General features: G+C 40.0%; 1 protein-coding gene across 2 annotated transcripts in view; it reads left to right on the top strand.

Annotated features, from left to right (window-relative positions):
* Positions 1–15,652, top strand: part of Lrriq3 (leucine rich repeats and IQ motif containing 3) — an 86,374-nt gene that overhangs the window by 19,186 nt on the left and 51,536 nt on the right. For both annotated transcript variants that reach the window (XM_085835371.1, XM_021158005.2), the window contains one exon: positions 3,164–3,297. In XM_085835371.1, the coding sequence (XP_085691497.1) occupies positions 3,164–3,297 (134 nt within the window). The remainder of the gene's footprint in view (positions 1–3,163; positions 3,298–15,652) is intronic.

Genomic DNA, 15,652 nt, shown 5'->3' with positions numbered 1-15,652 from the left:
ATGGCTGTAGTCTCTGCATTCAGGAGGTAGGGGTAAGAGGCTGAGAAATTTATGGCTACCTTGGGTTATACAGAGACTCTTGTTTCAAAAAGGAAGAGAGGGCTGGGGAGCTCACTTTGTGGATAAAGTGCTTTTTATAAAACATGATATCCTGAGTTTTAACCTCCATAACAAACCTAAAAGCCTGTCAGTCGTGCGTGCATGACTGCAATCCTTGTGCACCTATGTTGAGATGAGAGGCAGAGGCAGCAGAGTCCCTGGAAGCTCATGTGCCAACTGGTGTGGTACACGCAGTAGTGAACAACGCAAAGAGATAGCCTCAAAACAAGGTTGAAGTTGAGGACCAACACCCAATGTTTACTCTGACCTTCAAACACATGAACATGCATTCATGATCACAGACATGCATGCCATACATTCACACACATCTTTAAACGAAGTAAATAGGTCAGTAGGGAGTTACAAAAGTACAGGGGTCAGGGCAAAGACAGTGAGGCAGGTGAGATGAAAGAGAAAATTGAGTGGGACAAGAAAAAACTGTTTGGCAATTTTCAATCAAACTTGCAGGCCAAAGATACAGATTACTTAGTAAGGATGCAGCCATTTGACGCCCAAGTGTCATTGATAACCAGGAGATTTACCAGTGTCTGTCTATGTAAACTGAAGGATTATTCAGCTGTGTTAGTGAAGACAGACTAGTGTAACTGCATTATGATAAAAGCTTGTCTGATTGCAAACAAATTTGGGATTTGGTTAGAAGATCTGTTTGTTGGAAAGGGGTTGCGGTCCTAGAGAGGATTGTTGTGGTGCATAGGAGGTGGTGACCTTTTATGCTTTGCAAAGGACTGAGGGGTTCACAGAGGGTTTGGATTTAGAGTTTAGCATAAGAAGGTGAGGTAAGAGTGGGCTGACAGTGGATGGAAGAATGTCCCATTCTGAGACTCCCTCAAGCAGCACTCTTAGGGACTATATCATGACTGAAATCAAGGGTAGTCCAAAGTTCATATGAACAGAGCGAAGAAAGAAAACATTTGGCTCAAAAACATCTTGTTATAATAGATCAGGGGAACTAAACAATTCAGCAGGTTATCAGTAGGTAAATTGTGGAATTTGGATAATCTGGATCAAGTCTAAGGTAAACACAAGGGGGATCCAGGAAATTTGTATAAAGCAGTGGGCAGAGAAAGAGTGCTTTGCTGCAATGAGCCATTTTGTGATTGTTGGGTTTGCTAGCTAGTTTTGTGTCAACTCGCTAGATAAGAGGGGGCCTTAGTTGTGAAAATGGCTCTGTAAAAACAGCCTGTAGTCATAATTAGCATTTGATGTGGGAGGGCCCAGTACACTGTGGATTAGGCTGTCCCTAGGTAGGGAGTCCTGGTTTCTAGAAGAAAGCAGATTGAGTACCTGGAGGAACAAGCCAGCATGCAGCACTCCTCCTTGTCCTCAGCACCAGCTCCTGCCTCCTGGTTCCTGTCCTGTTTGAATTCTTAGCCTGACTTCGATGATAAGCTGATATGAGGGTGTAAGCAGGTGGTATTATAAGATCTCAATAGTAAACCCAACTAAGACTCTGGGGTTAGGCAAAGCTCGAGACTCTGTGTAATGGAGGAGTGATGGTATGGTGCTGTCTCAGAAGGAGACTATGATCAGAGCGACATCAAAAAGAAGGAGCTGACTCCAAAAGACTAAGACCTTGAAATAGTAGCTCAACCACATGCAAGTACTAAGATTATCTGTAGAAAACTTTGAAATTTGATTCATAGCAATTACACAGGGGTTAAGAAGAACACTTTTTGGCAGACTTAGAGTAGTTATTTGGAGAGTAATTCTAGGTGAGACGGAACAGTGAGGAGATCTCTAGATGATGAAGAATAAACATTGTATGCTAAGCAATGTGATGCTGCCCTTCAGTGGGGTCGGAGAACCATAGAACACACAAATGCTGTGTGCTCAGATGGGTACTGTGAAATCTCTGCTTCAACAAGACCATGTGTGGTGGCTCAGAGGGAGGGGTAGGAACTAATTTATGGATCACTTAAGAGTGGCTTTTTATTTTCATCTATTTTTACTAGTTTTGGAAGAAAGTAAACTGCTCAAATTAAAAAAAAAAAACCTGATGACATTAATGAATTCAGAAATCCCCAATGCTTTCTGATTGGGGTGAGTGGCTTCTAGAAAGATAAAGCTTAGAAAAATGGATTTTGAATGCTTCAGGACTGATAGCTTTTAGGATTAGGTCTATTATCTAAGAGTTTTCTTCTTGGGAGCTGCTTAAGGCTCATTGTGTTTTAAAGGGAAGCACAATAAAACTCAGGAAGTCCCTGAAACCCACCAGATTCACAAGTCTAGCCTTCCCCAAAGTTATGTCAGCAGCGAGGAGCATCTACCAGTCACAGTGCCTGAAGTGACACAGACCAGCAGAGCTACCTGGAAGACATGCTCTGATCTGTTCAGCTGCCTAAATATCATCACACGAGCTTCATGCTTCTAGCTTTTGGAATCTATCACTCATGCTGGGATGTAGTGCTGATGATGCAGGTTGCTTAGATTTACCTCTGTTTCTGTAAGTTAGCTCGTATCCACACCCCTGTAAATAGCCCCAGTAAAGTCATTGGTTTCCTCAGTTGGACATTTGAGGTTTCTCTCCAGTTTGGGTAGGCATTTGTTCACACCTCCTTAGGAACAGTGTCACCCAACAATGCCGTAAAGCAATGTAAATATTTTATTTCTAATGTACATTAGTAAAAGTGACTATATTTCTAACTAGTCTAAAAGCATAGCTGTGCTGCACAGCTCAGAGAAGTTGAGCCACTTTCAGGAATTGCACAGGCAGCCCCTTCTTTACAGTACACAGAACAAGCCACCCTCAAGTTTAATGAGGCACCAGTTCTTACCAATACCAATGAGAGGAAGATTGCTAAGGTGACAGTCTGAGGACTGTTTCCAGACTGGGGAGGATGCTATCAAGTATCTTGCATATTGTGCAGAAAATTAAAATTATTTGAAAATAACAATGTTTATATTTTAATCAATACTAAAGTATATTTACTGTTTAACTAGTATGCTGATGAGAGTTTCCCGAATGTTTTATTAATTTATTTAGATATCTCTGGGAATGCTTTAATGAAAGATAAAAATTACTTGATAAAATTTCTTCATACAGGGTACCACCTATGAAGATGAAATAAAAACTATCAAACATATAATTTCAAGAATTAATGAAATTCTGGCTCATAATTCACCAGTGTTGATTATCCAAAGATGGATACGTGGTTTCATAGTTAGGAAACATTTAAGGTATGTTTCCTTATATTTACCATTTGAATGTTGAAATGATGTAAAATATCAAGGGTAAGAGGTAAGTTCTCTAATAATTTGCACTTTTTGTGTCCTGTGTTCTCAATACACACACACACACACACACACACACACACACACACACACACACACACACATACACACACAAACATACACAATGCATAACTTGATTGTAAGGAAAATGCCATATTATGTTACATAATCAGTATTTGATGCTTGTATTTATAGATGCTTGCATTTATAGATGCTTGCATAATCAGAATTTGATGCCTTTATATGATAGAATAGATGTATGCACTTCTATATATGGCTACATCATGGTAATGGAAGCCATATATACCTTGAGAATATAAGAGGAATTTAGATTTTATTGGGATCTTTAGATAATGTCATTAGGATTATATTTTTGGTCTCAGAGTTGAGGCACCTTCTGATACTGATGTGACATGGGATAAAATTCCTTTATTCTGGAAGTGCCCACAGTCCCAGCATGCGAAGGCAGAGTTTGAGTTTTGTGGGAAAGAGTCAGCTATAAACAAACTGTTCTGTGGCTCAGGTCAAACTGATGTGGTGTCTCTATTTTAAAGATTTGTTCCATTAGGCACATCACTTAACTGCTTCAAGGCAGAACTTCTTCATCTGTAAAATGGTAAAGAGTCAGGCTAATGGCAGTGCTTATGGATAGGCTTGTAGGAATTGAGGTAATGAATAGCATACTGGCCCTTAGAAGAAGTAGCTGCTACTTTTTCATTAGCTGCTGCATTAAAACACCTTTCCCATTGTTCTCTGGAGCTGTCTGCATTATCCAGCTCTGTAAAAAATGTGCCTTGGCTTTCTCATTCCTTCTTCCCTCCTGCTTCTGCAGCACACAGGATACCCTCTTCAGAGTGGAGCTCTAATCAGTTTTTTCTCCAACTCCGCATCCTCCAGTGCTTCTGAATTTGCCTAGGAGCAATGTCTTAATCACACGCCTCTGTTCTTACCCACACAGCACATCACACTGCAGGCATCATCGTTACTGTCTGCATTGAGACAGGACTGGAAACTCCATGAGACAGACTCAGTGCCTGTTTTCTGCTCTGTGCATCTAGAACAAAACAGTCCTTGCACCATTGAGTGTTCAAAAATGTTCATGGAATTGATGAACACATTAATAAATGAAGATATAGTGAGATCTGGGACCAGAAAACTCTGTTGGAGAGTTTCTATGGGAGAGAGCACACAGAGGAGGAAATGCAGTAGAATGAGCAGCCACAGGAGAAGTGGCACTTCATCCCAGGATGTTAGTCCCTGGAAATGTCTCCAGCCATGAAGATATTTGCATTTCCCATGATTCTTTTCTATTGAAAAGCCCCAGTACCATACACTTCCCTGAAAGCCCATATGCACACTAAAGCCAGAATATTGTATGCTTACAAGTGGAAGTTTTCCTGGTGTGTGGGGTGAAGGGAAGTCTGTGTTTAATCTTAGCAAATGGGCAGAGACTTATACCCCACATGGATGTTAATCAGTGTGCAGCTCATGAGGAGAGATGGCTATGAAGAGAAGCACTACAGTAAATCTGCCGTGTCTGAACAGCGCTCTTCTGTTTCACATGTTCTGAGTCCCATGTACCTTCTGGTTGTCTTTTCACACTTGTCATGGAATATCCCCAAAGACCTCCAATCCTTTCAGAAATGAATGACATTTGTAAAGTAAAAAATAGGAAGCAGATGTGCTTTGTGACAGTTGGGGATCCTGGCTCCTAAGCCATGTCAGGAGGCTCAGCATAAAATGGATGGTTCTTTCCATAATGACTTCATGTGCTAGTCTGTCACCTCAGGTTCTTCACTGCCTTCACTGAGCACTGTCCTTCTCTTTCTCCAGGAGAATTATGATTATCAACTTTGCAATGATTTCATGCGCCAGTTTAACCCTACAGAATACATAAGCACTCTCAGAATTATAGTGTACACATCATCCTCCACAGGGTCGTCAGGGAGCCTACACATGTATGAAGAATGCTGCATAAGAGTTATTCAGTTTATCAGCGTGATATGGGCTCCTTGCTTAGCGATTTTATCTCATTAGATTTATGAATATTTTACTTTTGTATATTTTTTACTGGAGCATTTTCTGTTGTGTTTGCTGGCAATCGTACCCTTCACATTTGGTCTGAATGGGCTTTAAAGTGCCAATTCCTTTTCTGCACTCTGTCCTCATTTCTACATTTGCTGAATTTCAGCAAGTATTGCTTTTTTGAATCCTGTGCAATTTCATGCTATCTTATAGTTTACTTTGTAGCAATGGGTTGCTCTTTATTTTACTTTTTTCTAACTAGGCTTTTCTGTGTCTTGCTCTCATTGCTGAGAGTAATGCAATTATCCTCCATTTTTCTGCTTATCCTTTATTTTGTATGGATCTGAATGGCATTGGATTTTTTTTTTCTTTTATTTTGCTCATTTAAGAGAAAACTCATTTTCCTGAACCTTAAGGAGAACCTTTATGCTTCCAGCCCTGAAACCATTCCCTCTGTTATGTTGAACTGTCTAAAACCATGTCTGTCCTGCAGGGCCTTGTGACTTGGGTCTCGCTGCCCCCTTTCTGCTGTGGACCTGCCTCAATATGATGGCTCCCATCTTATCTTTGGTTCTTTCCTTGGGTCCTTCCTCTGATCAATCCCCTGTACTCTGTCTCTTGCATTGAGTGTGTGGTCAGCAATTAAGGACCTCGGGGAGTGTATTTCTGCTTTCTTTCTCTTCATCATTTGTCTGAGTTCTTCCAACTGTCTCACCTATGTATGCTCCAGAGTCCTACAGGTACCCTTTTTTTTAAACCACCATATTCATATTTTATGTTTTCAGAAAATAACTTTTTATACTTAAACTATCTCATAGTTATGAGACTAACACTTAAGGAAACTGATATTTAAGCATAGCCAGAGTTTATAGGTTAATTCAAATAGCTGATTTCAGGTGGTTGAACATTTCTTGTGTATAAACCAGGTAAAAGACTCAGGTATAGTTTCAGAATGACACAGTTTTAGAAAATTAAAGGTTGCCTTATTTAGAAAAGACTATGCCATTATAGTTTGTCCTTTGTGATCACAATTTCCATTGACAGACAGGGCCATATGTAGAGAGCGTTTTAAATGCTAGGTTTTAGTTAATTAGATTTTAGTTGAGATCATTGTTTTTTATTATTAATAAGTTTGAGACTTGCTCTGCATCCAAGTAAATATGATGAAATGTATTTATGCACATATAGTAATGTGTTAAGAAGACAGTATATTGTATTGATAGTAGGAGTAAATTAGGAGACCCTATAATCATTACTTTATAATTTTTGAAAGCGTGATACAACTTGATGTGCTTCCAAAGAACAAATAATGCATTTGATCAATTATTTGCTTTACTAATTTATATATAATAAAGTCTCCCTCAACTGTGATGAGCAGAGGCATACATTTTATCTTGATTATTTTCTGTTGAAGTTTATAGTCAAAGAAGTTGAGATCCGTGGCTCCAAACAATAATAATGACCCCAATATCATAACTGTTACTTCACATTCTATCTGCGTTCCAAAGCCATAGTCACTTATGATCCTCAAAGATCCAGCCATTATAGCTCTTCCCAATGACTGACAGGCAGCCAAGATTCAGTCTGTGATGTGTTCCATCAATGTCCAGGGAAATTCTGCTTTCCAAGTCCTCATGTGAGTTGGTAAAACCTCTCCAACAGTCTATGGAAGGTCACCTGTTACAAACAGCCATGATTTTATTTGCAAAGCACCATTTCCCCTCTAACCTAAAGTGATCATGAAGAGAATGTGGATAAAAGGTCCAGTAGGACAACTGGAGAGTCTTCCTGTCCTGTGTGAAGTGAGAAAAATAAGTTAGAGCCAATTTGAACCATGAGAACATGATCCATGTTCATACTATGTCATGGCAGTGAGGCCAACCAGCCTCCATAGGAGCTCATCGTAGCAGTACTCTAGCAGAAAGGCATAGTAAAAGCTTGTGTCCCACAGATGGGAAACTTGGCTTCTGATACTCAAGGTGAAAGGGGGAGAGGGAATTGGCCCCTGCCAATGAGTTCTGCTAAAAAATACATGGAAAGAAAAGACAAAAATCATACTTAATGTGTTGTTTGCTTGATTGTATGTATAGAAAGAAGAAAACTGATATATTGAAGGTTAAGCATCTCTCTAATTAAGGGAAACAGAAACTGCATTCAATAAGAATATAAGTAGAGGTAATGAAGATATAGGAAACTAAAAAAATGGAATGTAAATATACAATGAACAATAAGAAGATGTATATAAAAATCAATAGTATAGAATTGGTTATTTTAAAAAGAGCAATAAATTGATAATACTCCTATAAGAAAAACAAGGCACAGAGAGCAAAGAAATAAAAGATGGCCAGATAAATAAAGGGGTTAGGACAGCAGACACAAAATACAATACGCTCTTACAACATTGTAACTTCTTGACACTATCTTGTGAGAAATATATGAGTTGCTTTAAAAAAGCCTCAATTTCCAAATTAATCAAAGAAGGCATAAAAGCACCAAATAGGATCAAAGTCATTCAGTATATATTAGAAATACTACAGAGGATGCACGACTAGATGACTTTAATAGTCATGTTATTTTCCAAAGCTTAGAGAGCAAAGGAATACAATGTTGCTTGTTGTTGCTTTGAATGGTCACAAAATTGCATGATAATCCTATAGGAATGGGAACTGTAGGCCAGTCAGTCTAGAATGCAGATGCGAAAACCTTGAGATAATAGAGCATTAGGTTCAGTAGTGCATACAAGGTGAAACAACCTATAAGCAATATAAGTTCATCCCAGGAATACAAGCTTAGCTTAATAGAAATATAGTGAAGGAGACACACCATTTCTGATCTGTCCATCGCAATATCAGCTGATCCCTGTGCAAACTGAACTTTTTGTGTCTACGGTTTAAAGGTCCCATCTTCTTATCCTTATTTCGCACAGGCCAAGACTTCCCAGGTGACACATGTGACCTCCACACCCCTTCCTTAACTTTCTCTCTCTCTCTCTCTCTCTCTCTCTCTCTCTCTCTCTCTCTCTCTCTCTCTCTCTCTCTCTCTTAGATTGTGTATCTGAGTGGTACCAACCCAATCACATGAAGATTTGAAGAGCATTTTCCTTAGGTAATGATAGGACACATCAGGAAATTTGAAGCTCAAGAATAACTTTATCTTCTGCTAGCTATGAATTATGGGAAAGTGTACCCACAAAAAGCGCAAGCAGTCATCACTAGCTGGGAATCACTCCTGACAAAAGCCAACCTGAATATGGAGCATTCAGTCTTAAACAAGTAACTGTATTCTGCCTTTAGAACAAGCTCAGAAATGAGTATTCCTTCAAGCTTGAAGCTAAGACCTTTAGTCCAGCCCAAAACACCTAAGGTCTCACTAATGCAGTAGTTTCTAAGGTAGTAAGTACAGGAAGACCATCTCAGTGTCTCAGCAAAATTACCTGATATAATTCAGCACCCCTTTGAAGTTAAAGTTCAGTAAACTGAATTAAAAGTTGATTCTCTGTTCTGAGGATACAGCTCAGTTGGTAGAGTGCTTGCCTGGCATACACAGAACCCTGGGCTTGATCACCAGCACCACATAAAAGCCAGGTATGGTGGTGCTTGCCTGTAATCTAAGCACTTAAGTGGTATGGAGAAGAAAATCAGGAATTTACAGCCAGCCCTGGTTACACAGTAGTTGAATGGTAACCAATATTCCATGCCTCAATATAACAATAAAAAGAAACACCACTCACAAACAAAAACCAACACAAAATACACCCCATAACAAAAATGATGTTTTTTACTTCGGTATTAAGCAACAAATGCATTCATTATCACTCAGAATTTAAATAATAAACTCATGTCCCGAGGTCATCAATGCGTGGGAATGCCAATTCTAGTCACCTGTGTAGCACAGTGTACTAAGTCAGTGTACCTTGATGAGAGAAATAAATATTCCCACAGAAGTGAAATGTGCAAATAAAATATTTTTTCCTTATGTCACAATGTGAGCTTGCAAGCCCAAAGCTGTAATCTAAAAGTTAATGATACTTAGATATATAAGTAGTTAAGAATTGGAAAAAATTAAAATTAACACATTAATTGCACTCATTTTATGGTTTGTCTTTGAAGCACAAACATGTGAGATAGCCTTTTCAACAGGCCCTGGAGAAATGCATTTCACATACAAAGTGAGGAAGAGGAATGCATTCAGAGGCTGCCACTCAATGAATCTGATACCTGCGAGGAAACAGACAAAACAGCATATGATGTAAAGAAGTTCAGGTGGCAGTCTAACTAAAGACTGTTGACAATGTTATCTGAGGATCCTTGCTTGCCTTTGTACAGTACAGTTATCCTGTATCAGGCAGAAATAGGCTGTCAACCTTGTCTTCCATGGGCTTGGTCATTGACATGGAAAAATCTTGGGGCAAACATGGACATTCCAAAGAAACAAAAGTTGGGATCTCAGCTTTGTATCTCTCAATGAGCTCACAAGTTGATCTGAGCAACCCGTGGCATGGCTGTCATCTACTACATAGTCTGTGTTAGGAAAGATAGGAACTGAGACTCACAACTAAACTACTGAACAGTACCTACAGAGTAAACACAAGGATGAATTAGTTTCATGATATAAAATGGATCATTGGAAAAATGAATCAATGCATGGTTCTAAAACAAATTATTATTCAAAATACTTCAGGATACAGATATAAGCAAGGAATAGAATAGGACTCCAATAACCCTGGAAATAAGAGCAAAAACCTACATATAGGATACTATCAGGTTCAAACCCTAAAGGGAGTGGGCCATAGAATGAGGAGGTAGAGTGCAGAATGGGAAAGGAAAGTTCTGCCAGTTACTCATCACACAAAGGATTAAGAGTACATAAAGAACGTATACCTCAAATTTGTAATCTCATGACATGGGAGCTTGAGACAAAAAAGATTTAGGACTGCCCAAGCTATCTCTAAAACTCAGTGAGAAGTGTAGACAGCATTGGAGAATGCATGCATCAGATAAAATCTGCCTCTTACCTTTTATTAGTATTAAGCAGTTCTAAATACTTTATCTTCTGTATATATATATATATATATATATATATATATATAACACTTAAATATGTATTTAAACTTCTTTTTCTGCTACCACTGAATAGATCCTAGAAGATCAATATTCATGAGTCAAAATTTTATGCCAGGGTGATGGTATCTTACAAATACTTGTTTCATCTGCATAGGGCAGCATCCTACACCTCGATATTCAATTCAAATATAATTCAGAAATTTAACTACATCGACTGTATCTTAGCTGTGGCTTTTGAAGAACTTTAAAAGTGATGCATCAGGCCTAGAGGGGTGTGCAGCTCATCAGAGGAGGTACCCTCTTCTGGTAACTTTGTAATGCTGTGCTCATATAGCATGTGCTATTGCATTGCATCATCATCAAAGCAAGAACATGCCTTGCCCATCCTATGTGCTGTATTTCTAACAAGGCCCTCCCTAGAGGTACAGTTAGTGTAGGACTTCCTTGCTTTTAGGACTATTAGGAAAATCCCTGTTCTCCATAAGTTAACCAGGTTGAGGCCTTCTATTGTAGTGACACCAAAAAGACAGACAAGTATTAGAGTCCCTGAAGACAGTGAGACTTTTTTCTTATGGTTTTAGATTATTCTATAGAACAGTTCTTACTATGCAGTTACAGACTCCTTGTGTGTGGGGGTGTCTAATGACCATTTCACAGGGGTTGCCTGAGACCATTTTATGAATGAGGAACTGTAGAAAACATGAGGAACTATCTTAAAGGGTCATAGCATCAGAAAGGTAGAGAACCACTGCTCTAGAAAGCATAAATTCAGGAAGAAGACATTGAATTTGCAAAAGATAGGTTATGTGACTTATGACTTAGCTTTCAGGAAAATTGATAAGAATATCCATCCCCCAAAGTCTTGCTTCCATCAGAGTTAAAAATGTTCACTAATACAGGTTTCAGGCTGATCTGTACAGTGTAAATCCAGTTCAGGTTAGCGTAGGTCATGTTATCAGCACAGGCAGGCTGGTTTGGCGTCTTGAGTGAGAACTGGGCACTACTAGAGTACACCTGGAATGTCCTCCAGGGGTTCATGTGTTGAGGCTTTGCCTTCAGCTGACAGTAGATGATAGAAGCTGAAGAGGAGGAGCTGAGTGAAGGGAGCCCATCTTCAGCGGGGGGAGGTGGTGGAGATGTTGGTGTTGGTATTCTGATGATGGGGTATGTTGTGTGCTGTTCTTTGGATAGCTGTAAGCAACTGTCTGTTCATAGCAGAGAGGTACCACTGACAGAGCAATGAAAGAGTCCTCTGAAGTCTGGCATCATAGTGCATCTGTTGGGGTTACTTATAGAAGTATGGGTGCAGGAGAAGGAGACACTCAAAAGCATATGCACCACAGAACATCCCACCCCAGCCTGGGGGACATCTCATGAAAGCCATGGGCCTGGAGCTCTGGTATGGAACCAGATGTACAACCACTTTCATTCACCCCAGAGATGTCTCTTATTCAGCTATTCTTTAGTGCTTGTGGATCTTCCATGTAGAACCTGGTAAGTCTTAACCTTCTCAACTTTCTATTTCTGGAGTTCTATGAACTTCTGGAAAGTTGGCTTGTGCATCTTCCCCCTGCAGGAATGAATGTCTCAATTCAGAGGAAACAGTCACAAAACAAGAGCTGGGAGGACTTAAATTCTTTCTTGCACTTTGCTTACCACCCACCAAGGTGAGCAACCTGTTCCCAACATGCTGCCCCACCATGATGCTCAGCTTCAAGTCAACAATGGTCCAAAGCAACAATGCCCCCTGGTGAAGGGTAGAAACCTTTGGCATTGTGAGCTAGAAGCAGTCTGTCTTCTAAGTGGGTTTTCTTGGTGAGTCCCACTTTAGGTGCTCTGTCCACCTTATGCATGCATTATCCTCTTCATCTTATATCATTCCTTAGCATCCTATTGTGCCCCTATCTATATTGCAGCATTAGCTTAGTAAACTTAAAGTTTATTATCTCAAGCACTGGTTATAGTGTCAGAGATCTGATTAGATTAACATGTCTGTGTACACATTCGTTTGTTCCCTTGATTTGTAGAAAATGTAATTGCTCAACCTTGATATAAATGCTAAAATGGTGATAAGAGATGACCTTTGACACGGACAGGACACCATTGCCACCCCTATGGGGTATGATTATTTTGCTGCTTTCTGTTCTGTGTTGCTGTCCTCTGAGATGAACCTGAGAATTGCTTTAAGCCATGAAGTATAGAATATAGTTTATTAAGGACATGGGGAGGGGAGTTGAGAGGGTAGTAGAGGCAGAGAAGGGCAGAAAGGAGAGGGAAGAAAGGAATGGGGACAGAGGGAGAGCAAGGGAGTAAGAGGCAAGAGAGAGGCAAGAGTAAGAGAGAGGAGGGGTCAAGCAGCCCCTTTTATAGTGGGCCAGGCTTACCTGGCTGTTTTCAGGTAACTGAGGAGCATACCTGGCTGCTGCTAGGTAATTGTGGGGGTGGAGTCTAGACAGAATACCAACAATTTGTATTTTGGCAGAAAATTAATCAATTTACCTTTCCTCAACTGTAATGTTTAAATGCATAAGAGTCCTTATGCTAAGTATAACTGCAAATATTTCTTCTGCATTAAATACAGTACCTTAGAAACTAAAAGTATGTGTCCTAGCAAGTGAGCAGCTGTTGTTATTACTCTGAGGAATTTAGACCCAGGTCAGGAAGACACAGGTAGAATATTATTGATCCATCAAGTTTAAGGCCCCCATTGCTTAAATGAAAAGAAAAAAAGTTCACCTTACCAGTCAAAAGGCCCCATTGGGGAGAATGAGTGAATAAATAGTAACTGACTACGAAACCAAGTCTTTTCTCATTAATACCCAGTGTAGTGAACACTCTTAGTGACATATCAGTAGTTTGTAAATGACATGGCAGGTTGAAGTGACAATATTACAATTAATAGGATGTATAAGTCACTTTGATTTAAGATTATTCTCATTAAAGATTTATCCTAAATGCAATAGTACTATACATTGAAAATATGTAAGCATCTTATTGGAGATGTTTGACTTTCACCTCATGTGGCATGGTGCTGTTGCTGGCTTGGCACACAGTAGCCATTATGTTGAAGCATGTTCCTTCTTCCCTAGTTTTTTGGGGAGCCTTTATCATAACACTTATCTCAGTGCAGATACATTCTTGACCCACTATAGTAACATGTTGTTACTTTACTTTTTTGATAATGGAATTTTTTTCACATTTCGCCTTACTAAACTATTTAAAAAGCACTCTCCTTATAACTACAGACACCAACTCCCCTAGAAATGCTAATGTTACTTGGCTCTTTCCCAAGTTGGCTGTGTTGCCTGCTCCTTTTCAGAATGTCCTTTTCTTACTTATCAGGATATTTTAAAGTGTACTCTGTAACATGTTAAGGTGCTATGCCACATACAGGATTTGTTTACTGAATCTTTTTTGTTGTTGTTGTTTAGACTGTTTTAGCTAGTGTATAGTTCCCCTGAACCATGAACACTTTTCTTTCCTACAGCAACCAGCCTATGTTTAGTGGCTCAGAGCCACAGCCTTCCAGTTTTCTACAGCAGCTGTGGACTTGAACGTCTTTTGAATCTCTTGAATCTCTTTTGTTGTTGTTGTTTAGACTGCTTTAGCTAGTGTTGCAGTCTGTCCAGTCAAGTTACTTTGCAAGATCAAGTCAGCTTTGTGATTTTATGTTCTGCTCGGATACCATCCCTGGGGAAACCTTTGAACCTTTGCCTCGAGAAGGGACATGAGGTGAAAGGACAGCTTTCTCCCAAATCAGGTCCCTGAGCGCTGCCTGCCACCTCAGCTGGCATGGCAGCACCAGCCTATGTGTCTCTGAGGAGTGTCAGTCAGTGTTTTCTTGTTCTGCATCTCATGCTCCTGAGATAGGTTTAGCCCATATAGCCTTTCTTTCTTTGGGGCCGAACCTTTCTCATCTTGGTGTGAAGCCCTGTTGTGGATCCTGGTGGGAGAGGTAGCCAGTGTTGGAGGTCTTTGCCACTCAGTTGGACTTGTCTCTCATGGAACTGCTTTGGGAACAACACAGGTGGTGGCTTGACTACTACTTGTCCTTACATTCCAGACTTGGATTTTCTTAAGTAAATGCCCTTTTCTTTTGACTTGTGCCCTTTGAGAATTCTTGTAGCTCATTACCTTTGAATTTTCACTAGTTACAGGGTTTCTTTCGGACCAGTATATCTTTGTTCCAGAAGTTGACTAACCATCATGGCCTCTGCTCAGAGCTGCAGAATGCTTTTCAAACTTAGTGGCTTGCCTTTGGTGATTCCACAGGCCAAGGGTGGTACTCTCTCAGGAAGCCTCTGCCTGGTCTCGTGCCCTGACTTGTTTCTCTGGACAGAATTCTGTTCTCAGTCTCTCACTATGATGTCCTCGGCCTTATTAATATACTTATTTGTTTGTCTTTATTTAGGTAACATAGGCTTCATGAGATGCAAATATTTCTCTTCTCACAAAATATTTTGGGCTTATACAAAACTATACCTGTTCTATGAATATCCATTTTTTTAAACGTGTGACAACTGGCTGATCATGAGAGATTACATCACAAGTTTCTCTCCTGGATAAACATGTTCATCTAGCTGCATTTGAAGATGGAGCCCCAGGAAGGAATGCAGCTGCTTAGCATGCTCAAGTGCTTACTCTGTTCTGCTTGGTTTCATATACTCCTTTCACCATGGGCTGGATAGATGTGGAAGAAGATGCAGCAGCTTTGCAAAGCAGAACTGTCCCTCTAGAGAGGTCAACTGCTATCCTGAGCTATTCAAAGTTTTATTGTATCTTTTTGTTTTTTATATTTATTTTTATCCCCTTTACATCCCTATGACTCCCCACCCCCCACTTTGGTAGCACTCTACCCTGGGGCATCTAGTCCTGGCTAGGCACATTCTTTCCCTTTGAGGCCCAATCAGGCAGTCTAGGAAGGGGATCCAACGAACCCACATGAAGTTCAATCTGCACACTTGCAACAACGGTGTAGGGGGTCTAGTTCCAGCTCCTGCATGCTCACTGGTTGGTGGGCCCTGCTCAGTGAGCCACATGGTCCCAGTTTTGTTGACTTTATGGGTCTTCTTATACCTAAAAAATTGGTAGAATCAAGAATGGAGTATTAAATGGAGCCCATTTATGACATAGGAATGCTGCATTGTTTGGACTGTTTTGCTTCTGGCATTACTAAGGATAAATTTTCCAGTTGATTTATCATCTTAACAAAT

Source organism: Mus caroli, unplaced genomic scaffold (assembly GCF_978045245.1).
Source record: "Mus caroli unplaced genomic scaffold, Mus_caroli_1 scaffold_3, whole genome shotgun sequence".
In the NCBI taxonomy this organism is placed as follows: Eukaryota; Metazoa; Chordata; class Mammalia; order Rodentia; family Muridae; genus Mus; species Mus caroli.
This window is presented reverse-complemented; position numbering and strand designations above follow the sequence as displayed.